The 26,222-nt window shown below is 43.0% G+C and overlaps 1 protein-coding gene across 1 annotated transcript; it reads right to left on the bottom strand.

Moving 5' to 3' along the window:
• Positions 1 to 805: 805 nt before the first annotated feature.
• On the bottom strand, positions 806 to 14,838 carry LOC139548543 (zinc finger protein ZFP2-like). Its single transcript, XM_071358251.1, has 2 exons — positions 14,176 to 14,838; positions 806 to 4,720 (listed from the first exon to the last, which is right to left on the bottom strand). The coding sequence occupies exons 1-2, from the start codon at positions 14,597 to 14,599 to the stop codon at positions 3,678 to 3,680; spliced, it is 1,467 nt and encodes a 488-aa protein (XP_071214352.1). The 5' UTR covers positions 14,600 to 14,838; the 3' UTR covers positions 806 to 3,677.
• Positions 14,839 to 26,222: the final 11,384 nt, after the last annotated feature.

Below are 26,222 nucleotides of genomic sequence, written 5' to 3'. Positions count from 1 at the left end.
GTACTGTACTGTAGCTCATACAACGCCGACGGTCAAACCCGGCTTTCTAATATTTACGGCAATTAACTATAGTAACGTTATGGAAGATATTCACAGACAACCAGAATTGTCTTCGTTATTCATTATTAGTATGTTATATTATTATAATAAATTATTTCGAGACATATTCAGAGCCAAACATCAACCAAAACGTAACCTTTTTAACTTGTTGTCGCATCCAAACTTGTCACCATCGTTTTCAGTTGTAATTGCGAAGTTCCCGGAAGAAGTCCAGCAACAACGGAGGTTCCTCGATGAACCCACTTTCTAACAAGTTCTTTGAAGAACCTTTTGGTTCTTAGGGGATCTGAGAACAACTCCAGTTGAACCCTTCATTTTTAGAGTTGTAGTCGGCTCTATTTACTCTCAGATTCAACACATGATGATTAGCATCAACGATCAAGTCAGCTGCTGCTGCTCCAATACAGTATGAGGTGAGACGGTGAACTGATGTTGAACCGGGCAGTCAGCTGCTGCTGCTCCAATACAGTATGAGGTGAGACGGTGAACTGATGTTGAACCGGGCAGTCAGCTGCTGCTGCTCCAATACAGTATGAGGTGAGACGGTGAACTGATGTTGAACCGGGCAGTCAGCTGCTGCTGCTCCAATACAGTATGAGATGAGACGGTGACCTGATGTTGAATCATAATGAATAAGTTAATTAGTGAAACTGTTAAAAAATAGTATATGGCATATAATAGTATACGGAATGTTGTACATCATATTAAATATATTACTCTATTGTTATCATATAGAAACATCATGGAATATTGTACATCATATTAGCATCAACATACATTATTGTTTCATTCAATTTCACATAATAAGGATATTTCATATTTTCAAGTTCAGAAGTCAGAACCCATCACCTGCTATGTAAAAGAGACAGAAGAATGCACAATGGTCAATGCTATCCGGGATCCTTGGGACATCCCTACCCTAAACCCTAACCTTAACCATTTAAATGTCAACTTCAACGGGCTAGGGACTTCCCAAGGATGTATCTCCACCTGAAAATAAATGATCTAAGTGATTGATAGTTGGTATTCAGCAGTCATAAAGCCTTATTTACTTTAATGAACTACTAAAATAGTGATTTTGTCAGAGCACAGACAGCAGCTCTACACTTTATTGACTGACTGATCCATTCATCCTTCCATCCCTCCTCTCCTCTGAAGACCCAGTGAGGGTGGAGCTCAGTCAGAGAGCTGTTGAGGGACTGGTTAGGAAGAACACTTCTACAGCCAGAGAGGTGAGAGGTCACACATGGTTTAGATGGTAAATATTATGTCCCCTTAGCGGTTCATCACGTCAGCAAAAGGTAATATGTTCCATCATCCATGTTTATTTACATTAGTGCAAATTGTCCACTGATACTGGTGCAATTTTCTCACCCCCTTTGGCCGTATGAAAGTTAATTTCCCCTCAGGCACACACATTTGTTCTTTGATATTATGAAGGTAATTTGTGTAGAATGTACTTTCCCCCACATCTCTTTACATTGCTTATGCATATTTGGTGGCCTGACTGCGTCAAAGGCTCATCCTGTTAGATCTGAACCTAATGGAGCTTAGAGTGATCGGATGACAGAAATCACATTTAGGTGCCAGGTGTAACTGAGGCCATAGATGCTCCATATCATTACTTTGAGTGTTTTATATAATATGACTAAATATGTTTCTTTCTGTGTTGCAGGGGCAGTCAAGAAATGGAACAGCAAGGACACAGGACATGACATAAGCAGAGCTGTGGGAGACCACCTCAAGCCTCTGGTAGAGCCGGGGGTGGTGTTTACCACTCCACCACGCCTTCAGCAGGCTGGAAATGTGGGATTGATACTGTTTTTCATACTAAGATGGACAAAGAGTTTGTTGATTGGTCAGTCATTGGGTTAATTTGTTGTTTCAGACATTTCAGACATGAAACACAGGAAAAAACAAAAAACTATGAAAATAAACAAATGTTTAATACACAAACATAAGAGGATAAAAAACTGAATAACTGAAAAACTAAACTTTTTAGGAGGGGTTCTGAAAGACACTATGAGGGTGTCCTCTGAAAGTTGACTAGTAACAACAACTGGGACCTAAAAGACACCCACCATGAGACCCACTAAATCTGCCCAAGAGGCAAACAAAAGAAAAACCCACAATAAACTTAAAGACAGGAAGCAAACCAAAAAGGTGGAGCAACTAAAGGTGTTGACTCTCCACATCTATCAAGACAACTGGAGCACTGGGCCAGACACTCTTAAATAGAACCTGGACCAGCTCAGGTGAAACACCTTCCCACTAACGAGATGGACAAGCCAGCACAGGTGTAACACATACTGACTAACAAGGTGACACCAATCGGTACGCCCTACGTGCTAACGAGCTATACGCAATAAAGTCCAACCTCAAAACATAAATGGAAAAACCAAAGCCTGTAACACCTTCCCCCTTAAGACAACAAATATATCCTATATTTTTGTTGGACAAGTTTGCTCACCACCAACAGAAAACAACTTCCATTTCACATTATAATCAACTACAATGCTTCACCAATATAAACATGGTGTCTACTGGCTGTCAACAATTAAAAACAAGAAAAAAAAACATTTCTAAATAATAATATACAATCGTAACTTTTCTCCTTTTTCTTTTTATAGAATTCAAAAAACTGACTCACTAGCTTCTAGAACTCTCGTCTCCCTAAAACCCACTCGCTTCTAGAACTCTCGTCCCCTTGGAACGAGCCCAAACAAAACTCATCTCCAATACCGAAAACCGTGCAGTCAAAATAAATTGTGATCCATGGCAATGCACTGGCTAAACGCAAAACACAAATATTTTTGACTGCCCATTCTTGAGACAATCAGCACCCAAGTTGTCCTTAACACGGACGTGTCTGATTTCAAGAGGAAACTCCTGCAATATCTGTAGTAACTTTCCACCTCACTGCGGAGCTTCTCTCTCTTTTCAGGGATCACTCTATAGGCATGTTGTTGGATCGGGGCCCAGTCCCCAATGTCATGCTCTAGTACATTTGGGTTGGCACATCTGAGAATGAACCCTGCTATTCTAAAAGAAGGGCAACAATGTCAATATATTAGGGGGGAAATCAGGTTGTACGTGATGTTGGAATGCATTTAAATGTAGGGGTCGCTAAACAAAGGAACGCAACACTTATTGTCATAACTCATCGATATCATGCTAAAATCATTTATGTGACAGGAGGGAGATGAGGTTGCACGTCCTGTTAAAACTAGCAGCTCAAAAACCACACTGAATCTGGGAATAATGTGTACTTACTAAATCACATAAATAGTACTCATTCAATTCAGAGCCTGGATTTTCCCCCTGAGGCTAATATCCATATCATGCTGAAATCAATAGAACAGGGGACAAACATTTAGGCTTCTACATTGTGACATCATTAAAATACTCCTACTACAATGTTAAAACATTCTACATTGTGACATTAATTAATTGATATCATGAAACAACTGCTTCATGTATTTTCTGATGTTAAGTCAGAGATCTTTTATCAGATTACCTCTGGTCACAGCTAAGAGGTTTCTCTCCTGTGTGTATTCTCTGGTGTTGTTTGACTGAGTAAAACTCTTCCCATATTGATCACAGCTATAAGATTTCTATTATGTGTGTTTTCTCTGGTGTACATTCAGCTGCCCAGATGTAACAAAACTCTTCACACATTGATTACAGCTATAAGGTTTCTCTCCTGTGTGTGTTCTCTGGTGTAAAGTCAGAGAGCCAGATGTAGTAAAACTCTTCCCACATTGATCACAGCTATACGGTTTCTCTCCTGAGTGTGTTCTCTGGTGCACTGTCAGATAGGCAGAAGTAGTAAAACTCTTCCCACATTCATCACAGCTATTCAATTTCTCTCCTGTGTGTCTTCTCTGGTGTAAAGTCAGATTTCTAGATGTAACAAAACTCTTCCCACATTGATCACAGTTATAAGGTTTCTCTCCTGTGTGTGTTCTCTGGTGTATAGTCAGATTGCTAGATGCAGTAAAACTCTTCCCACATTGAACACAGCTATAAGGTTTCTCTCCTGTGTGTATTCTCTGGTGTATAGTCAGATTGCTAGATGCAGTAAAACTCTTCCCACATTGAACACAGCTATAAGGTTTCTCTCCTGTGTGTATTCTCTGGTGTATAGTCAGATTGCTAGATGCAGTAAAACTCTTCCCACATTGACCACAGCTATAAGGTTTCTCTCCTGTGTGTGTTCTCTGGTGTATAGTCAGATTGCTAGATGCAGTAAAACTCTTCCCACATTGACCACAGCTATAAGATTTCTCTCCTGTGTGTATTATCAGATGTTGAGTCAGATGGCAAGATCTACCAAAACTCTTCCCACATTGAACACAGCTATAAGGTTTCTCTCCTGTGTGTGTTCTCTGGTGTACTGTCAGATCTCCAGATTGACTAAAACTCTTCCCACATTGATCACAGCTATAAGGTTTCTCTCCTGTGTGTGTTCTCTGATGAATTTTAATGCCTGATGAGGTGAATCTCTTCCCACAGTCAGAGCAGCAGTGAGTTCTCTTCCCTGTGGATCTCTGCAGGTGTTTATTGAGGTGTTCTGATCTGGAGAGACTCTTCTCTGCCTCGTCAGCATAATGAGGTTGTTGAGGCTCCCCAGAGGATCCACGATAGTCCCGTATCTCTCCTGTGTGAACAACAAAGTCAGATGATTAAAGGCCCACAACAGTGGAAATCCACTGTAAAAGGTGATGCCAACAGCGTAGCCATGATGTTGTACAACAATTGACGTTTGTAATGAATGTTAAAATTATTTGACAATTGTCTTAAAATGAGCAAGAATAGTCATATTTTAGTAGTAAAATCGATGATTGTAGACTAGAAATAAGTTATTCATGTTGTTGAAACTCTAAGCAGTGTGTCAGACGACTTTTGGTCTCCAATATTGGCCCCTTTCTGTGTTTAATAAAATTGCGGAACAAGGGCGATGCGCACACAATTTGATTGCAGAAACACCTCCCTGCTAATGAGGAAACCGATAGTTATGGATGTAGTATATCTGCTAATGAGGAAACCACTAGTTATGGATGTAGTATATCTGCCTGGAGCAAAAATGGTGAGCAAAGCTTTTAGTTTTTCACAATGTATTCTGAATGTGAATGGGGGAAAACTCCGGGGAGTAACCTCTATTTCCAGGTTGATTATGAGTGCATTTCACACTACTTTGGATTATAATTGTAAGGCTTGTTTGAATGTCCTGTTTAATATGTTTGAAGAATTATAAGTAATTATTGAAGAACCACGTTAATGACAGTATCCATTTGGGTGTTGTCAATAAAGTAAAGATTTTATTTGTATATTTCTCATATATATAGCAAAGCAGACCGACAAAAAAACAACAGAGTTACACGTGGGATAAACAAAAGTACAGTCAATAACACAATAGAAAAATCTATATACAGTGTGTGCAAATGGAGTAAGGAGGTAAGGCAATAAATAGGCCATAGAAGTGAAGTAATTACAATTTAGCAAATTAACACTGGAGTGATAGATGTGCAGATGATGATGTGCAAGTAGAATTACTGGTGTGCAAAAGAGCAAAAAAAGTAAATAAAAACATGGGGATGAGGTAGGTAGTTAGATGGGCTATTTACAGATGGGCTGTGTACAGCTGCAGCGATCTGTAAGCTGCTCAGATAGCTGATGCTTAAAGTTAGTGAGGGAGATATAAGTCTCCAAACTCAGCGATTTTTGCAATTCGTTCCAGTCATTGGCAGCAGAGAACTGGAAGGAAAGGCGGCCAAAGGAGGTGTTGGCTTTGGGGATGACCAGTGAGATATACCTCCTGGAGCGTGTGCTACGGGTGGGTGTTGCTATGGTGACCAGTGAGCTGAGGGAAGGCGGCCTAGCAAAGGCTTATAGATGACCTGGAGAAAGTGGGTTTGGAGACGAATATGTAGAGAGGGCCAGCCGACGAGAGCATACAGGTCCTAGTGGTGGGTGGTATATGGGGCTTTGGTGACAAAACGGATGGTACTGTGATAGACTGCATCCAGTTTGCTGAGTAGAGTGTTGGAGGCTATTTTGAAAATGACATCACCGAAGTCAAGGATCGGTAGAATAGTCAGTTTTACGAGGGTATGTTTGGCAGCGTGAGTGAAGGAGGCTTTGTTGCGGAAAAGGAAGCCGATTCTAGATTTAATTTTGGATTGGAGATGCCTAATGTGAGTCTGGAAGGAGAGTTTACAGTCTAGCCAGACACATAGGTATTTATAGTTTTCCACATATTCTATGTCAGAATCGTAGTGATGCTGGACGGAGGGAGGGGGGGGGGCAGCGATAGGTTGAAGAGCATACATTTAGTTTTACTAGCGTTTAAGAGCAGTTGGAGGCCACGGATGGAGTGTTGTATGGCATTGAAGCACGTTTGGAGGTTTGTTAACACAGTGTCCAAAGAAGGTCCAGATGTATACAGAATGGTGTCGTCTGCGTAGAGGTGGATCAAGGAATCACCCGCAGCAAGAGCAATATCGTTGGTATATACAGAGAAAGGAGTCGGTCCGAGAATTGAACCCTGTGGTACCCCCATAGACTGCCAGAGGTACAGACAACAGGTCCTCCGATTTGACACACTGAACTCTGTCTGAGAAGTAGTTGGTGAACCAGGCGAGTCAGTCATTTTAGAAACCAAGGCTATTGAGTCTGCCGATAAGAATACGGTGATTGACAGAGGCGAAAAAGCTTTGGCCAGGTTGATGAAGACGGCTGCACAGTACTGTCTTTTATCAATGGCGGTTATGATACCGTTTAGTACCTTGAGCGTGGCTGAGGTGCACCCGTGACCAGCTCGGAAACTGGATTGCACAGCGGAGAAGGTACGGTGGGATTCAAAATGGTCAGTGGTCTGTTTGTTAACTTGACTTTCAAAGACTTTAGAACGGCAGGGCAGGATGGATATAGGTCTGTAACAGTTTGGGTCTAGAGTGTCACACCCTTTGAAGAGGGGGATGACCGCGGCAGCTTTCCAATCTTTAGGAACCTTGTTCTCCATGGACTTTACAGTGTCCCAAAACTTTTTGGAGTTAGATCTACAGGATGCAAATTTCTGTTTGAAAAAGCTAGCCTTTGCTTTCCTAACTGACTGTGTGTATTGGTTCCTGACTTCTCTGAAAAGTTGCATATCGCGGGGACTATTCGATGTTAGTGCAGTACGCCACAGGATGTTTTTGTGCTGGTCGAGGGCAGTCAGGTCTGGAGTGAACCAAGGGCTATATCTATTCTTAGTTCTACATTTTTTGAAGGGGCATGCTTATTTAAGGTGGTGAGGAAATTACAATTAAAAAACAACCAGGCATCCCCTACTGACAGGATGAGGTCAATATCCTTCCAGGATACCCGGGCCAGGTCGATTAGAAATGCCTGCTTGCACAAGTGTTTTAGGGAGCGTTTGACAGTGATGAGGTGTGGTCGTTTGACCGCGGACCCATAACGGATGCAGGCAATGATCACTGAGATCCTGATTGAAAACAGCAGAGGTGTATTTGGAGGGCAAGTTGGTCAGGATAATATCTATGAGGATGCCAATGTTTACGGATTTAGGGTTGTACCTGGTGGGTTTCTTGATAATTTGTGTGAGATTGAGGGCATCTAGCTTGGATTGTAGGACGGCGGGGGTGTTAACCTCACTAGGGTATTTTCACCTCCGGATGAAAAGCGTGCCCAAAGTAAACTTGGTAGATTTGGACAGAAAACACTCTAAAGTTTCCAAAACTGTTAAAATAATGTCTGTGAGTATAACAGAACTGATATGACAGGCGAAAACCTGAGAAACATCCATCCAGGAAGTGGGATTTTTATATTTTTGTAGTTTTCCATTGACTGCCTATACAGATTCCATTGACTTAGGACTCAAATTGCACTTCCTATGGCTTCCACTAGATGTCAACTGTCTTTAAAAATTGTTTCAGGCTTGTATTCTGAAAATTGACAGAGTAAGACCACTCCGAATGAGTGAACCATTCAGTGTCCCAGAATGCGCCGTTCTTGTTTACCTTTGAAATGTTATCTATTATTTAGGCTAAAAACAACCTGAGGATTGATTATAAACATCGTTTGACATGTTTCTACGAACTTTACTGATACTATTCAGATTTTTCGTCTGGATGTTGTGATTGCCTTTGAGCCTGTGGATTACTGAACAAAACTGAGGTTTTTGGATATAAAGAGAGACTTTATCGAACAAAACTAACATTTATTGAGTAAATGGGAGTCTTGTGAGTGCAACGATATGAAGATCATCAAAGGTAAGTGATTAATTTTATTGCTATTTCTGACTTGTGTAACTCCTCTACTTGGCTGGTAACTGTTCATCTTTAAACTGATGTATAACACTTGTATGTTTTATGAATGTTTATAATGAGTATTTCTGTTTTTGAATTTGGCGCTCTGCAATTTCACTGGATGTTGGCCAGGTGGGACGGTAGCGTCCCACACCTCCTAGAGAGGTTAAGCATATCCCAGTTTAGGTCACCTAACAGAACAAACTGAAGATAGATGGGGCCAATCAATTCACATATGGTGTCCAGAGCACAGCTGGGAACTGAGGGGTGTCTATAACAGTGAGAGACTTATTTATGGAGAGATTCGTTTTTAAAATTAGAAGCTCGAACTGTTTGGGTTTAGACCTGGAAAGCATGATACAACTTTGCAGGCCATCTCTGCAGTAGATTGCAACTCCTCCCCCTTTGGCAGTTCTATCTTGACGGAAAATGTTGTAGATGGGGCTGGAAATTTCTGAATTTTTGGTGGCCTTCCAAAGCCAGGATTCAGACACGGCAAGGACATCAAGGTTGGAGTGTGCTAAAGCAGTGAGTATAACAGACTTAGGGAGGAGGCTTCTGATGTTAACATGCATGAAACCAAGGCTTTTATGGTTACAGAAAGTCAACAAATGAGAGCGCCTGGGGACACACAGGGCCTGGGTTAACCTCTACATCACCCGAGGAACAGAGGAGTAGGATGAGGGTACGGCTAAAGGCTATCAGTACTGGTCGTCTAGTGCTTTGGGAACAGAGAATAAAAGGAGCAGATTTCTGGGTGTGGTAGGATAGATTCAAGGCATAATGTACAGACAGGGGTATGGTAGAGTGTGGGTACAGTAGAGGTAAACCTAGGCACTGAGTGACGATAAGAGGTTGCATCTCTGGAGGCACCAGTTATGCTAGGTGAGGTCACCGCATGTGTGGGAAGTGGGACAAAAGAGTTCTCTGAGGCATGTTGAGTGGGACTAGGGGCTCCGCAGTAAAATAAAACAATGATAACTACCCTAAACAACAGTATACAAGGCATATTGACATTAGAGGGACATAAAGCGAGGCATAAATCAATCACAGGTGTTGATTGGGAGAGCTAGATAAGACAACAACGGGTAAGACAACAGTTAATCAGCTAAAACAACAAAAACACGTAAAATGGCGATGAATGGGCTGAGAGGGTCAGTTAACTACACACAGGGCCTGAGTTCGAGGCTGGGGCCGACAGATAAACAAAATAAACAAAATGGAGAACCGTGATGAATGAACAGTCCAGCAGTCATCAGCTATGTAGCCAAGTGATCATAGGGTCCAGTGAACAGCAATATATGAACCAGGGAAGCCGCTAGGTAGTGATTACTACGCTAGCCGGGAGATGTGCCTGGCTCGAGGCTAACTGGTGCTAGCTTCGGGACAAGGGCGTCACCGACGTCTGGCAAAGGCCGGTTGAGGGCACATCGGACGGAATTGCGTTGGCAGACCAGTCGTGATGGATCGGCGGTGCTCCGTGTCGACAAAGGGTCCAGGCCAATTGGCAAAAGAGGTATTGTAGCTGGAGTAATTTTGTTTGCTAGCCGGGAGATGCACCTGGCTCGAGGCTAACTGGTGCTAGCTTCGGGACAAGGGTGTTAGCCACTGTAGCCAATCCGTTGCAAAGGTCCAGAACTTACGGCAGGAATCCGGTGATGTAGTGGCTTCTAGTCGTGTTAGTGAAGAGTCTGGGAGGCATCAGCTGTGTAGCCGAGTGAACATAGGGTCCACTGAGCAGGCCGGGAGATGGGCCTGGCTCAAGGCTAGCTTAGGGGCTGGGCCACTCGGTGGCAGCTAGCTAGCTGCGATTATCCGGTGTAATGGTCCAGAACTTACGGCAGGAATACGGTGATGTAGTGGAGAAAAACAGTCCGATATGCTCAGGGTTGATATCGCGCTGTGCAGACTGCCAGGTGTTATCCAGGCTAAAAGCGGCTGGTGTCTCAGCTAAAAAGGTAAAGGCCGCTAGCAGTGGCTAACAATGACTAAATAGCTAGTAGCTCATTAGCTGGTTAGCTTCTGATGGCTAGCTTCTGATGGAGGTTCTAGCTATAAGGTCAAAAAAAAAAAATTGCAGATCCGTATCATATTGGGTGAGGCGGGTTGCCGGAAGGTATATTTAATTAAAAAATGGAGAAAGATTTAAATATATTGCAATATATACAAAAAAAGACAAAAAAAATACATACCATTTACAACAAACAGGTCTTAATGCTACACCATCTTGGATTACAAGATGACTCAGTTAAAAACCATTGGATTTAGCAAACTCTGAAATTATTTAGTATTTCTGTGCCCACGAAAACTGTTTTCCCAGCGTAACATAAGGAGCCACTAGTTCGAGTGCATTTCAGAATACAAAAAAAAACTGTCCAACAGCAAGATCCCTTATTTAAGTTGAAGTTCATCATATGACAAGCGTAACGTTATGACTATAACTACTGTTCCCTGAAGGAGGGAAACTAGGTACAACATACTATTAAATCCACGCCTCGCTGGAAGCACCACCGTCCACAGGTGATGAGAGTGAGGCTTGGATTTATTCCTTAAAATGTAATGCCGCTCTTCACCAACCCAGGAAAGGGCGGGGACAAACAGGTGTTGAACCTCGATTCCCTCCTTAAGGGAATAGTAATTATAATCAAAGTTACACTCCCTTTCAGTCGGTCAACTTCGGTACAACATACTATGGGGAAATACAATCATCCCCCAACCGACCCAAACGGATACGAAATGAAACGTCCCCTGGCAGACCACCCAGACCTGACCCTACAAGCAAGATGCGTCAGTTTTGTCAATTTATTCATTGTCTTTTGTTTGAAACACTCCTGTCAATGTTGAGTAAGGACGCACACCTGATTACCCATATAGAAGTAGGATTAATCTATCTGGCCTGCACACAAATGTAGACCTATAAATGTGCCCATTTGGGGATGTCTGATAGTATTTCTGATTGTCTTAACGCTGCACCACTAATGAGTTGTGGAGCTTCTCAAAGTAACTTTTTCTTCACCTCCAAACAGCAAGTAAACAAAGTCTAATCAAAATCAATTGCGAATGACAATAGTTCCTCAAAGTATTTTCGTAAAATATTTACAGCTCTTGCTCTTACGATAACCACTCAGCAGAAAAGGGACAAATGTAATGCTCTGATCCAGTGGAAATGTCATAAAATACCTGATTACTGTCCAGAACTGGAGCAGGAAACTGAGGGCCTGGAATATTTTATACAATGTTGCAAGCTTCCTACCCGAGTTTCCTGACCCAGTTGATAGTTGATACAATGTTTCAAGTTTGTCGCAGACAGGCCATGTGCAGCCAATGTGATTTCTAGGATATTTATTTTTATCAGGATATTTTCTACCTGCAGAATGCAATGTTTTTATTTGTTGGCTTTATGTAGGCTATTTTTTTACATAGTTGGCAATGGCAATAAAAGTTATTTAGATTTGTATAATTTTCATTTAGACAGAATGTAGATTAATCACAGACAATCATTTTGAGATACTATTACAAATTAAATGAAACTGTTCCAGTAAAATGTGCATATGAAAATCATAACTGGCACACAGATTGGTAGAAATGGTCAGATAAATTGTCACTCCAACTGGAAAAGGTTGCCGACTGCTGGTGTAGTCTACTACTGAAAATTTCAGGAGCAGAACGAAAGAATTTACGAAGTCCAGCAGCAGAGGGAGGGGGCTCCCTCCGGTCGAGTTGTGTTGACGACCGGCTCCCTCCGGTCGGGTTGTGTTGACGACCGGCTCCCTCCGGTCGGGTTGTGTTGACGACCGGCTCCCTCCGGTCGGGTTGTGTTGACGACCGGCTCCCTCCGGTCGGGTTGTGTTGACGACCGGCTCCCTCCGGTCAGGTTATGCTGACGACCGGCTCCCTCCGGTCGGGTTATGTTGACGACCGGCTCCCTCCGGTCAGGTTATGTTGACGAGCGGCTCCCTCCGGTCGGGTTATGTTGACGAGCGGCTCCCTCCGGTCGGGTTGTGTTGACGACCGGCTCCCTCCGGTCGGGTTATGTTGACGACCGGCTCCCTCCGGTCGGGTTGTGTTGACGACCGGCTCCCTCCGGTCGGGTTGTGTTGACGACCGGCTCCCTCCGGTCGGGTTGTGTTGACGACCGACTCCCTCCGGTCGGGTTGTGTTGACGACCGGCTCCCTCCGGTCGGGTTGTGTTGACGACCGGCTCCCTCCGGTCGGGTTGTGTTGACGACCGGCTCCCTCCGGTCGGGTTGTGTTGACGACCGGCTCCCTCTGGTCGGGTTATGTTGACGACCGGCTCCCTCTAGTCAGGTTATATTGATGACTGGCTCCCTTTAGTCATTTGTGTGTATAATTTATTTAATCAAACAGCGTGCTTAAAGCATCAAACAAGTTCAGTACATATAGATTTTATAAAAACACATGGGGCGATTGGTAGAAAGAACAGATGACTCTTGGTTGACCAAGATGTATTTTAGTTGGGGACAGCACTAGAACATGATTTTGGGGCTCCCAGGTAGCGCAGAGGACACTGCATCTCAGGGCTTGAGGCGCCACTACAGACACCCGGGATCAAATCCAGGCTGTATCACAACCGACCGTGATTTGGAGTCCCATAGGGCGGCGCACAATTGGCCCAGCGTCTTCCGGGGTAGGCAGTCATTGTAAATAAGATTTTGTTCATAACTGACTTGCCTAGTTAAATAAAGGTTACATTCAAATTAATAAGTAAATAGTGTTTCATGACAAACCATTTCTTACAAATCCGTCAAGGCACCAACTTAGAGAAGGGTTTAAAACAAAGGTTTCAAACCAATTCATGAATGTAATTGAATCTAGGTATGTCTTACCTTTAATGTAAGGGCATAAAAAAAAATTGGCTGAATATTATACAATGACTTATCACCAGCTCTAATAATTAGCCTCCACAGGAAATCTACACTGGCAATTCTAGAATATACGATATAGCCTAGAAACCTGGTTAAACTATCACTATGACATCATGGATGAATACTAGAATATACTATATAGCCTAGAAACCTGGTTACACTATCATTATGACATCATGGATGAATTCTAGAATATACTATATATCCTAGAAACCTGGTAAAACTATCATTATGATATCATGGATGGCCAGTCCTTGTATTCATAGTGTAGTGAATTCAGGGGGTTGCCCTGAGCTGAACTCAAACCTGGGTCCAGCGACTGTCAAGCCAACACCTTATAACTGTTACACCAAGATGTCTGAACTTCTTGACGAGATCGCTAGGTGTTGGGTTACGGTTGCTACAATAGCTTTCTCTATGAATTTGAGAGTGGTTACATTTCTCCAGCCCCCATCCCTCAGCTGTTTACCAAACCAAGTCTCTTGGCAGCCATTTTGTTGCTGTTTAAATCCTAGGTTGTCCCTGTAAAAAAGCCACACATCAATCAACCAATCTGAAGTTGAAACAATAACAAAGCAGTCATTCCACCACTGTTTTGCTAATAAGATGATGATGGGCCTGGAGACATTTAACTACTCTCAAATTCATAGACAGACCTATGGATGCAAGGACTGACCATCCATGATATCAACATTATAGTTTTAACCATGTTGAGGCTGTTGATTTACATTGTTTCTAAACATTGGAGTAAAAAAAGCTTATTTTGGGTTCTGATGGGGAACAACAGTTGAACTAAGCTCATGAGGCATGTGTTATATTCTCCAACAATCAATGGCTATTGCAGATTTCCCTTTTAACACCAAACATCAGTTCAACAACTGCAGAGTTTGTACCTCTGTATTTAAGACAGTACTTACCAGTGGTAATCACGGCCCGGTTTCTCAAAACCATCTTATGGCTAAGTTCATCTTTAGAACCACTGGATGCCTTAACTTGCGTTTGGGAAATCGGGCCCAGATATCCAGTTTCTTCCTCCTCTTCTTCCGATGAGACTGTAAACTCCCCATCCTCCGCTTTCACTTCAAAAACTGAATCCTCCTCATCTTTTACTGTAACACCCTCCTCCTCTTTCACTCTGAACGCCTCTTCTTTCACTGTAACGTCTTCCTCTTCTTTCACTGAAACGTCTTTCTCTTCTTCTTTCAGGGTAACAACCTCACCCTCTACTTGTTTTTGTATTGTAACATCCTTCTCTTCCTCCTCCTCTTTGATGAGAGCTTCTTTCTCCGTCCAACAGACCGTCTCTTCTTCAGCAGGAAGAGAGTAATTTAGTGAACTCATGGTCGGAGATGTTAGCTAGCTAGGCTAATGCTAACTTAACCAGCCCGCTAGCTGAATAATAACAACAGCACCGTAAATATGAAATTAAATACTATAACTAACCAACTAGACGACAGACAAGGGTTTAAAATACAGTGGCTAATATACACTAAAGCGTCTAAAGAGCTTTATGGGTTCGGCTACTTTGGCTAGCAAGCTACCGAGGTGGCGGACTAACTGTTGCTGCTGCTGAAAGAAGCGTTCCGTCCACTAGATTATACGTCACACTAACAGCATTGCGTTCCATCCACTAGATTATACGTCACACTAACAGCATTGCCTTATAATCGCACACCGATATCAGCTGACTGGAGTGGGTAACGCTCAGTCTGAACCTCTGACTGCGATGGAGATGTGCGACTTTAAGACAATGACGCTAGTGTGACGTAAAATATATATTATAATGTTCAGACAAAAAGTTAGTGTAGGAAGCATGAGTTTTTACTCACCAGTGTAACAATACAGTGTGGTTAAAGACTTAGTAACTTAGTTGTGTTCACGATCTGGTTCCCTATAAGCACAACCAGTTATGTTTTTGAATGATCACATATGTATTAATTTATTTCGGGATTCTGGGTAATCCACAGCAGATTTATGGAGAATTGCTGTGGGTGAGTTCAAAATGGAATAGTCCCGGGATAGAAATATATAAATTTGACATTACATCATAAAATCCACCTTTTAAATCATACATTAGCAATTTATGTTTTAGTAACTACTGTTGTTGGTTTGGCGTCAAATAAGCCTCTCTTTATATGTTACTTGCCAAATCTCTGTTTTCCATGTGGGTTTTATGCTAAAGTTCCCTCTTTCAAGTTGGTATCTAACTGGAAAATGCATCTTCTTTAGGAGTGCTATTTTTACCCTGTCGACTACTGATCATTCATCCACACTGTGTGTCTCATCAATGCAGGTCATTTATGACAAATGTATAAAGTACATGTTTTATAAACTCATGAACACCAGCCAGTTTACCAGCCCGGTTTTGTTAGTTAGGTGTATTATACTTCTTCGCCACCAGAGGGGGACATTGAGTAAATCTTCAGGTTAATTTGATATATTTTGATCTTTTTTGTCTGGTCAACTTTTCGACATGGATGTTATGTTTGATACCGGAGGTATCATTGAATTGAATTGAATCACTGCATTGAAAGCAGTAAACTTTTTTTGTGTTGATGCCCGTATCACTTTATCAGCAGCACGTCATCAATGACGTCTGGAGATTCATTTCATCGAACAACCACCTGATTGGTTTGGTATTGGGCTGGTTCGACACTGCAGGCGACTGACTGATCTACAAATCACCTTACATCATAAATAACTACTCATTATTATTTATAAATCAGTCAGCCAGTCACCATTTACCCACAATGCAGCATGGATTTGATGCTCTCAAACACGGCCAGTGGTTTAGTAAATGACCTACGCTGCTATGGTGTGGGATGTCATCTATAATAATGACATAAAGGCTATGCTGCTACGGTGTGGGATGTCATCTATAATAATGACATAAAGGCTATGCTGCTACGTGCTACGGTGTGGGACGTCATCTATAATAATGACATTCAGGCTATGCTGCTACTGTGTGGGATGTCATCTATAATAATGACATAAAGGCTATGCTGCTACGGTGTGGGACGTCATCTATAATAATGACATTAAGGCTATGCTGCTACGTGTGGGATGTCATCTATAATAATGACATAAAGGCTATGCTGCTACGTGCTACGGTGTGGGATGTCATCTATAATAATGACATAAAGGCTATGCTGCTACGGTGTGGGATGTCATCTATAATAATGACATAAAGTCTATGCTGCTACGGTGTGGGACGTCATCTATAATAATGACATAAAGGCTATGCTGCTATGTGCTACGGTGTGGGATGTCATCTATAATATTGACATAAAGGCTATGCTGCTACGGTGTGGGATGTCATCTATAATAATGACATAAAGGCTATGCTACTATGTGCTACGGTGTGGGATGTCATCTATAATAATGACATAAAGGCTATGCTGCTATGTGCTACGGTGTGTGGGACGTCATCTATAATAATGACATAAAGGCTATGCTGCTACGGTGTGCGATGTCATCTATAATAATGACATAAAGTGTCATGTTCCTGACCTGTTTTCCTTGTTTTTGTATGTGTTTAGTTGGTCAGAGCGTGAGTTGGGGTGGGCATTCTATGTTATGTGTTTCTATGTTGGGTTAAATGTGTTGCCTGATATGGTTCTCAATTAGAGGCAGGTGTTTGACGTTTCCTCTAATTGAGAACCATATTAAGGTAGGCTGTTCTCACTGTTTGTTTGTGGGTGATTGTTCCTGTGTCTGTGTCTACCACACGGGACTGTTTCGTTTGTTTGTTCGTTTGGGTAGTCTGTTCCTGTTTCATGCGTTCTTCGTGTTTATGTAAGTTCTTATGTTCAGGTCAGTCTACGTCGTTTGTTATTTTGTAATCTATTCAAGTGTTCTTCGTGTTTCGTCTTAATTTAAATAAATCAGTATGTCATCATACAACGCTGCATTTTGGTCCGACCCTTACTCCTTCTCCTCATCCGAGGAGGAGGAATTAGACAGCCGTTACATAAAGGCTATGCTACTACGGTGTGTGGGATGTCATCTATAATAATGACAAAGGCTATGCTGCTACGGTGTGGGATGTCATCTATAATAGTGACATAAAGGCTATGCAGCTATGGTGTGGGATGTCATCTATAATAATGACATAAAGGCTATGCTGCTACGGTGTGGGACGTCATCTATAATAATGACATAAAGGCTATGCTGCTACGGTGTGGGATGTCATCTATAATAATGACATAAAGGCTATGCTGCTACGGTGTGGGATGTCATCTATAATAATGACATAAAGGCTATGCTGCTACGGTGTGGGATGTCATCTATAATAATGACATAAAGGCTATGCTGCTACGGTGTGGGACGTCATCTATAATAATGACATAAAGGCTATGCTGCTACGGTGTGGGACGTCATCTATAATAATGACATAAAGGCTATGCTGCTACGGTGTGGGATGTCATCTATAATAATGACATAAAGGCTATGCTGCTACGGTGTGGGATGCCATCTATAATAATGACATAAAGGCTATGCTGCTACGGTGTGGGACGTCATCTATAATAATGACATAAAGGCTATGCTGCTACGGTGTGGGACGTCATCTATAATAATGACATAAAGGCTATGCTGCTACGGTGTGGGACGCCATCTATAATAATGACATAAAGGCTATGCTGCTACGGTGTGGGACGTCATCTATAATAATGACATAAAGGCTATGCTGCTACGGTGTGGGACGTCATCTATAATAATGACATAAAGGCTATGCTGCTACGGTGTGGGATGTCATCTATAATAATGACATAAAGGCTATGCTGCTACGGTGTGGGATGTCATCTATAATAATGACATAAAGGCTATGCTGCTAAGGTGTGGGATGTCATCTATAATAATGACATAAAGGCTATGCTGCTACGGTGTGGGATGTCATCTATAATAATGACATAAAGGCTATGCTGCTACAGTGTGGGATGTCATCTATAATAATGACATAAAGGCTATGCTGCTACGGTGTGGGATGTCATCTATAATAATGACATAAAGGCTGTGCTGCTACGGTGTGGGATGTCATCTATAATAATGACATAAAGGCTATGCTGCTACGTTGTGGGATGTCATCTATAATAATGACATAAAGGCTATGCTGCTACGTGCTACGGTGTGGGATGTCATCTATAATAATGACATAAAGGCTATGCTGCTACGGTGTGGGATGTCATCTATAATAATGACATAAAGGCTATGCTGCTACGGTGTGGGATGTCATCTATAATAATGACATAAAGGCTATGCTGCTACGGTGTGGGATGTCATCTATAATAATGACATAAAGGCTATGCTGCTACGGTGTGGGATGTCATCTATAATAATGACATAAAGGCTATGCTGCTACGGTGTGAGATGTCATCTATAATAATGACATAAAGGCTATGCTGCTACGGTGTGGGATGTCATCTATAATAATGACATAAAGGCTATGCTGCTACGTGTTACGGTGTGGGATGTCATCCATAATAATGACATAAAGGCTATGCTGCTACGGTGTGGGATGTCATCTATAATAATGACATAAAGGCTATGCTGCTACGGTGTGGGATGTCATCTATAATAATGACATAAAGGCTATGCTGCTACGGTGTGGGATGTCATCTATAATAATGACATAAAGGCTATGCTGCTACGGTGTGGGATGTCATCTATAATAATGACATAAAGGCTATGCTGCTACGGTGTGGGATGTCATCTATAATAATGACATTAAGGCTATGCTGCTACGGTGTGGGACGTCATCTATAATAATGACATAAAGGCTATGCTGCTACGGTGTGGGATGTCATCTATAATAATGACATAAAGGCTATGCTGCTACGGTGTGGGATGTCATCTATAATAATGACATAAAGGCTATGCTGCTACGGTGTGGGATGTCATCCATAATAATGACATAAAGGCTATTTTGCTACGGTGTGGGATGTCATCTATAATAATGACATAAAGGCTATGCTGCTACGGTGTGTGATGTCATCTATAATAATGACATAAAGTCTATGCTGCTACGGTGTGGGATGTCATCTATAATAATGACATAAAGGCTATGCTGCTACGGTGTGGGATGTCATCTATAATAATGACATAAAGGCTATGCTGCTACGGTGTGGGATGTCATTTATAATAATGACATAAAGGCTATGCTGCTACGGTGTGGGATGTCATCTATAATAATGACATAAAGGCTGTGCTGCTACGGTGTGGGATGTCATCTATAATAATGACATAAAGGCTATGCTGCTACGGTGTGGGACGTCATCTATAATAATGACATAAAGGCTATGCTGCTACGGTGTGGGATGTCATCTATAATAATGACATAAAGGCTATGCTGCTACGGTGTGGGACGTCATCTATAATAATGACATAAAGGCTATGCTGCTACGGTGTGGGATGTCATCTCTAATAATGACATAAAGGCTATGCTGCTACGGTGTGGGATGTCATCTATAATAATGACATAAATGCTATGCTGCTACGGTGTGGGACGTCATCTATAATAATGACATAAAGGCTATGCTGCTACGTGCTACGGTGTGGGATGTCATCTATAATAATGACATAAAGGCTATGCTGCTACGTGCTACGGTGTGGGACGTCATCTATAATAATGACATAAAGGCTATGCTGCTACGGTGTGGGATGTCATCTATAATAATGACATAAAGGCTATGCTGCTACGGTGTGGGATGTCATCTATAATAATGACATAAAGGCTATGCTGCTACGGTGTTGGATATCATCTATAATAATGACATAAAGGCTATGCTGCTACGGTGTGGGAGGTCATCTATAATAATGACATAAAGGCTATGCTGCTACGGTGTGGGATGTCATCTATAATAATGACATAAAGGCTATGCTGCTACGGTGTGGGATGTCATCTATAATAATGACATAAAGGCTATGCTGCTACGGTGTGGGATATCATCTATAATAATGACATTAAGGCTATGCTGCTACGGTGTGGGATGTCATCTATAATAATGACATAAAGGCTATGCTGCTACGGTGTGGGACGTCATCTATAATAATGACATAAAGGCTATGCTGCTACGGTGTGGGATGTCATCTATAATAATGACATAAAGCCTATGCTGCTACGGTGTGGGATGTCATCTATAATAATGACATAAAGGCTATGCTGCTACGATGTGGGACGTCATCTATAATAATGACATAAAGGCTATGCTGCTACGGTGTGGGATGTCATCTATAATAATGACATAAAGGCTATGCTGCTACGGTGTGGGATGTCATCTATAATAATGACATAAAGGCTATGCTGCTACGGTGTGGGATCTCATCTATAATAATGACATAAAGGCTATGCTGCTACGGTGTGGGATGTCATCTATAATAATGACATAAAGGCTATGCTGCTACGGTGTGGGATGTCATCTATAATAATGACATAAAGGCTATGCTGCTACGGTGTGTGGATCTCATCTATAATAATGACATAAAGGCTATGCTGCTACGGTGTGGGATGTCATCTATAATAATGACATAAAGGCTATGCTGCTACGGTGTGGGATGTCATCTATAATAATGACATAAAGGCTATGCTGCTACGGTGTGGGACGTCATCTATAATAATGACATAAAGGGTATGCTGCTACGGTGTGGGATGTCATCTATAATAATGACATAAAGGCTATGCTGCTACGGTGTGGGGGATCTCATCTATAATAATGACATAAAGGCTATGCTGCTACGGTGTGGGATGTCATCTATAATAATGACATAAAGGCTATGCTGCTACGGTGTGGGATGTCATCTATAATAATGACATAAAGGCTATGCTGCTACGGTGTGGGACGTCATCTATAATAATGACATAAAGGCTATGCTGCTACGGTGTGGGACGTCATCTATAATAATGACATAAAGGCTATGCTGCTACGGTGTGGGACGTCATCTATAATAATGACATAAAGGCTATGCTGCTACGGTGTGGGATGTCATCTATAATAATGACATAAAGGCTATGCTGCTACGGTGTGGGATGTCATCTATAATAATGACATAAAGGCTGCTACGGTGTGGGACGTCATCTATAATAATTTATCTGTTCTAAATTCTGTGTTGCTCAAAGCCTTGAGTAATGAACCTATTTTTGAGACTATTGGCTGTAAAGCATCAATGCTTCAGGAAGCTTTGTTTCACCATCATGGAATCTATCTATTTTGGATGTTGGGGATTTTCCCTGCCATCATTCTGTATGTCTCTTTTGATCTGCAGTCATGTTTTAGTTGGGTTTTGTTAGTTGGGTTCTAACTGGTCTCCATTAGTTGTGCTCCAGCTTGCTGACCATAGTGTCACGAACCGGCTCGAAGACCGTGACAAAAAGTGAGACAACGTGGAGATAAAGAATAACAAAATATATTTATTAACTGAAGTAAAGTAAATACAATTAACACTGCTGTGTGTTTAGTCAGTAGTGTAAGTGATTGGTCACGTGTTTACATGTGATAATGAGGGGTGTTGAAAGGTGCCAACAGAAACAACCAAAATCTGTCTGTGTCTGCATGGAGAGAGTCTCCTCAACGACTGGGGAAGAGGTGCATTTATCCTGGGACACACCCGAGCTCAAACAACCAAAATCTGTCTGTGTCTGCATGGAGAGAGTCTCATCAATGACTGGGGAAGAGGTGCATTTATCCTGGGACACACCCGAGCTCAAACAACCAAAATCTGTCTGTGTCTGCATGGAGAGAGTCTCCTCAATGACTGGGGAAGAGGTGCATTTATCATGGGACACACCCGAGCCCAAACAACCAAAATCTGTCTGTGTCTGCATGGAGAGAGTCTCTTCAATGACGTGGGAAGAGGTGCATTTATCCTGGGACACACCCGAGCCCAGGTGTGTCCCATTTCACTGAAGACCCTCCCGGCTCCGCCCACCGACATCCTATTAAGGAAAACAAGAGCAAAGAGAAATAATTCTGCAGACAGAGTGGGAGGGTCGTCACAGCAGTCTGGTGATATACCAGGGACTATGCATGCAGTTAGGTTTGTATGCAGTCTGGTGATATACCAGGGACTGAGGATGCAGTCTGGTGATATACCAGGGACTGAGGATGCAGTCTGGTGATATACCAGGGACTGGGGATGCAGTTAGGTTTGTATGCAGTCTGATGATATACCAGGGACTATGCATGCAGTTAGGTTTGTATGCAGTCTGGTGATTTACCAGGGACTATGCATGCAGTTAGGTTTGTATGCAGTCTGGTGATTTACCAGGGACTATGCATGCAGTTAGGTTTGTACAGTCTGGTGATTTACCAGGGACTATGCATGCAGTTAGGTTTGTACAGTCTGGTGATATACCAGGGACTGGGGATGCAGTTAGGTTTGTATGCAGTCTGGTGATATACCAGGGACTATGCATGCAGTTAGGTTTGTATGCAGTCTGGTGATATACCAGGGACTGGGGATGCAGTTAGGTTTGTACAGTCTGGTGATATACCAGGGACTGGGGATGCAGTTAGGTTTGTATGCAGTCTGGTGATATACCAGGGACTGGGGATGCAGTTAGGTTTGTATGCAGTCTGGTGATATACCAGGGACTATGGATGCAGTTAGGTTTGTATGCAGTCTGGTGATATACCAGGGACTGGGGATGCAGTTAGGTTTGTATGCAGTCTGGTGATATACCAGGGACTATGGATGCAGCTAGGTTTGTACAGTCTGGTGATATACCAGGGACTATGGATGCAGTTAGGTTTGTATGCAGTCTGGTGATATACCAGGGCCTGGGGATGCAGTTAGGTTTTGTACAGTCTGGTGATATACCAGGGCCTGGGGATGCAGTTAGGTTTGTACAGTCTGGTGATATACCAGGGACTGGGGATGCAGCTAGGTTTGTATGCAGTCTGGTGATATACCAGGGCCTGGGGATGCAGTTAGGTTTGTATGCAGTCTGGTGATATACCAGGGCCTGGGGATGCAGTTAGGTTTGTACAGTCTGGTGATATACCAGGGCCTGGGGATGCAGTTAGGTTTGTATGCAATCTGGTGATATACCAGGGCCTGGGGATGCAGTTAGGTTTGTTTGCAGTCTGGTGATATACCAGGGCCTGGGGATGCAGTTAGGTTTGTACAGTCTGGTGATATACCAGGGACTGGGGATGCAGTTAGGTTTGTATGCAGTCTGGTGATATACCAGGGCCTGGGGATGCAGTTAGGTTTGTATGCAGTCTGGTGATATACCAGGGACTGGGGATGCAGTTAGGTTTGTTTGCAGTCTGGTGATATACCAGGGACTGGGGATGCAGTTAGGTTTGTACAGTCTGGTGATATACCAGGGACTGGGGATGCAGTTAGGTTTGTATGCAGTCTGGTGATATACCAGGGCCTGGGGATGCAGTTAGGTTTGTATGCAGTCTGGTGATATACCAGGGCCTGGGGATGCAGTTAGGTTTGTATGCAATCTGGTGATATACCAGGGCCTGGGGATGCAGTTAGGTTTGTATGCAGTCTGGTGATATACCAGGTACTGGGGATGCAGTTAGGTTTGTATGCAGTCTGGTGATATACCAGGGCCTGGGGATGCAGTTAGGTTTGTACAGTCTGGTGATATACCAGGGACTGGGGATGCAGTTAGGTTTGTATGTAGTCTGGTGATATACCAGGGACTATGCATGCAGTTAGGTTTGTACAGTCTGGTGATATACCAGGGACTATGCATGTAGTTAGGTTTGTATGCAGTCTGGTGATATACCAGGGACTATGCATGCAGTTAGGTTTGTATGCAGTCTGGTGATATACCAGGGACTATGCATGCAGTTAGGTTTGTATGCAGTCTGGTGATATACCAGGGACTATGCATGCAGTTAGGTTTGTATGCAGTCTGGTGATATACCAGGGACTATGCATGCAGTTAGGTTTGTATGCAGTCTGGTGATATACCAGGGCCTGGGGATGCAGTTAGGTTTGTATGCAGTCTGGTGATATACCAGGGACTATGCATGCAGTTAGGTCTGTATGCAGTCTGATGATATACCAGGGACTGGGGATGTAGTTAGGTTTGTATGCAGTCTGGTGATATACCAGGGCCTGGTGATGCAGTTAGGTTTGTATGCAGTCTGGTGATATACCAGGGACTGGGCATGTAGTTAGGTTTGTACAGTCTGGTGATATACCAGGGACTATGCATGCAGTTAGGTTTGTACAGTCTGGTGATATACCAGAGCCTGGTGATGCAGTTAGGTTTGTACAGTCTGGTGATATACCAGAGCCTGGTCATGCAGTTAGGTTTGTATGCAGTCTGGTGATATACCAGGGCCTGGGGTTGCAGTTAGGTTTGTATGTAGTCTGGTGATATACCAGGGACTATGCATGCAGTTAGGTTTGTACAGTCTGGCGATATACCAGGGACTGGGGATGCAGTTAGGTTTGTACAGTCTGGTGATATACCAGGGACTGGGGATGCAGTTAGGTTTGTATGCAGTCTGGTGATATACCAGGGACTATGCATGCAGTTAGGTTTGTACAGTCTGGTGATATACCAGAGCCTGGTGATGCAGTTAGGTTTGTATGTAGTCTGGTGATATACCAGGGACTATGCATGCAGTTAGGTTTGTTGCAGTCTGGTGATATACCAGGGCCTGGTGATGTAGTTAGGTTTGTATGCAGTCTGGTGATATACCAGGGACTGGGGATGCAGTTAGGTTTGTATGCAGTCTGGTGATATACCAGGGACTATGCATGCAGTTAGGTTTGTACAGTCTGGTGATATACCAGAGCCTGGTGATGCAGTTAGGGTTGTATGTAGTCTGGTGATATACCAGGGCCTGGGGATGCATTTAGGTTTGTATGCAGTCTGGTGATATACCAGGGACTGGGGATGTAGTTAGTTTGTATGCAGTCTGGTGATATACCAGGGCCTGGGGATGCAGTTAGGTTTGTATGCAGTCTGGTGATATACCAGGGACTGGGGATGTAGTTAGTTTGTATGTAGTCTGGTGATATACCAGGGACTGGGGATGCAGTTAGGTTTGTATGCAGTCTGGTGATATACCAGGGACTATGGATGCAGTTAGGTTTGTATGCAGTCTGGTGATATACCAGGGACTGGGGATGCAGTTAGGTTTGTATGCAGTCTGGTGATATACCAGGGACTATGGATGCAGTTAGGTTTGTATGCAGTCTGGTGATATACCAGGGACTGGGGATGCAGTTAGGTTTGTATGCAGTCTGGTGATATACCAGGGACTATGGATGCAGCTAGGTTTGTACAGTCTGGTGATATACCAGGGACTATGGATGCAGTTAGGTTTGTATGCAGTCTGGTGATATACCAGGGCCTGGGGATGCAGTTAGGTTTTGTACAGTCTGGTGATATACCAGGGCCTGGGGATGCAGTTAGGTTTGTACAGTCTGGTGATATACCAGGGACTGGGGATGCAGCTAGGTTTGTATGCAGTCTGGTGATATACCAGGGCCTGGGGATGCAGTTAGGTTTGTATGCAGTCTGGTGATATACCAGGGCCTGGGGATGCAGTTAGGTTTGTACAGTCTGGTGATATACCAGGGCCTGGGGATGCAGTTAGGTTTGTATGCAATCTGGTGATATACCAGGGCCTGGGGATGCAGTTAGGTTTGTTTGCAGTCTGGTGATATACCAGGGCCTGGGGATGCAGTTAGGTTTGTACAGTCTGGTGATATACCAGGGACTGGGGATGCAGTTAGGTTTGTATGCAGTCTGGTGATATACCAGGGCCTGGGGATGCAGTTAGGTTTGTATGCAGTCTGGTGATATACCAGGGACTGGGGATGCAGTTAGGTTTGTTTGCAGTCTGGTGATATACCAGGGACTATGCATGCAGTTAGGTTTGTACAGTCTGGTGATATACCAGGGCCTGGGGATGCAGTTAGGTTTGTATGCAGTCTGGTGATATACCAGGGCCTGGGGATGCAGTTAGGTTTGTATGCAGTCTGGTGA

This window comes from Salvelinus alpinus, chromosome 2, assembly GCF_045679555.1.
Source record: "Salvelinus alpinus chromosome 2, SLU_Salpinus.1, whole genome shotgun sequence".
In the NCBI taxonomy this organism is placed as follows: Eukaryota; Metazoa; Chordata; class Actinopteri; order Salmoniformes; family Salmonidae; genus Salvelinus; species Salvelinus alpinus.
The sequence above is the reverse complement of the archived record's forward strand: the minus strand, read 5'-3'. Positions and strand labels throughout refer to the sequence as shown.

Bases quoted from the DNA above. Each gene is read 5' to 3' on its own strand.
- LOC139548543 (XM_071358251.1), bottom strand. From the start codon at position 14,599: ATGAGTTCACTAAATTACTCTCTTCCTGCTGAAGAAGAGACGGTCTGT. The intron at 4,721-14,175 runs GTAAGTACTGTC...TTGTTCACACAG, and splicing joins CCGGGCCGTGATTACCACTG to GAGAGATACGGGACTATCGT.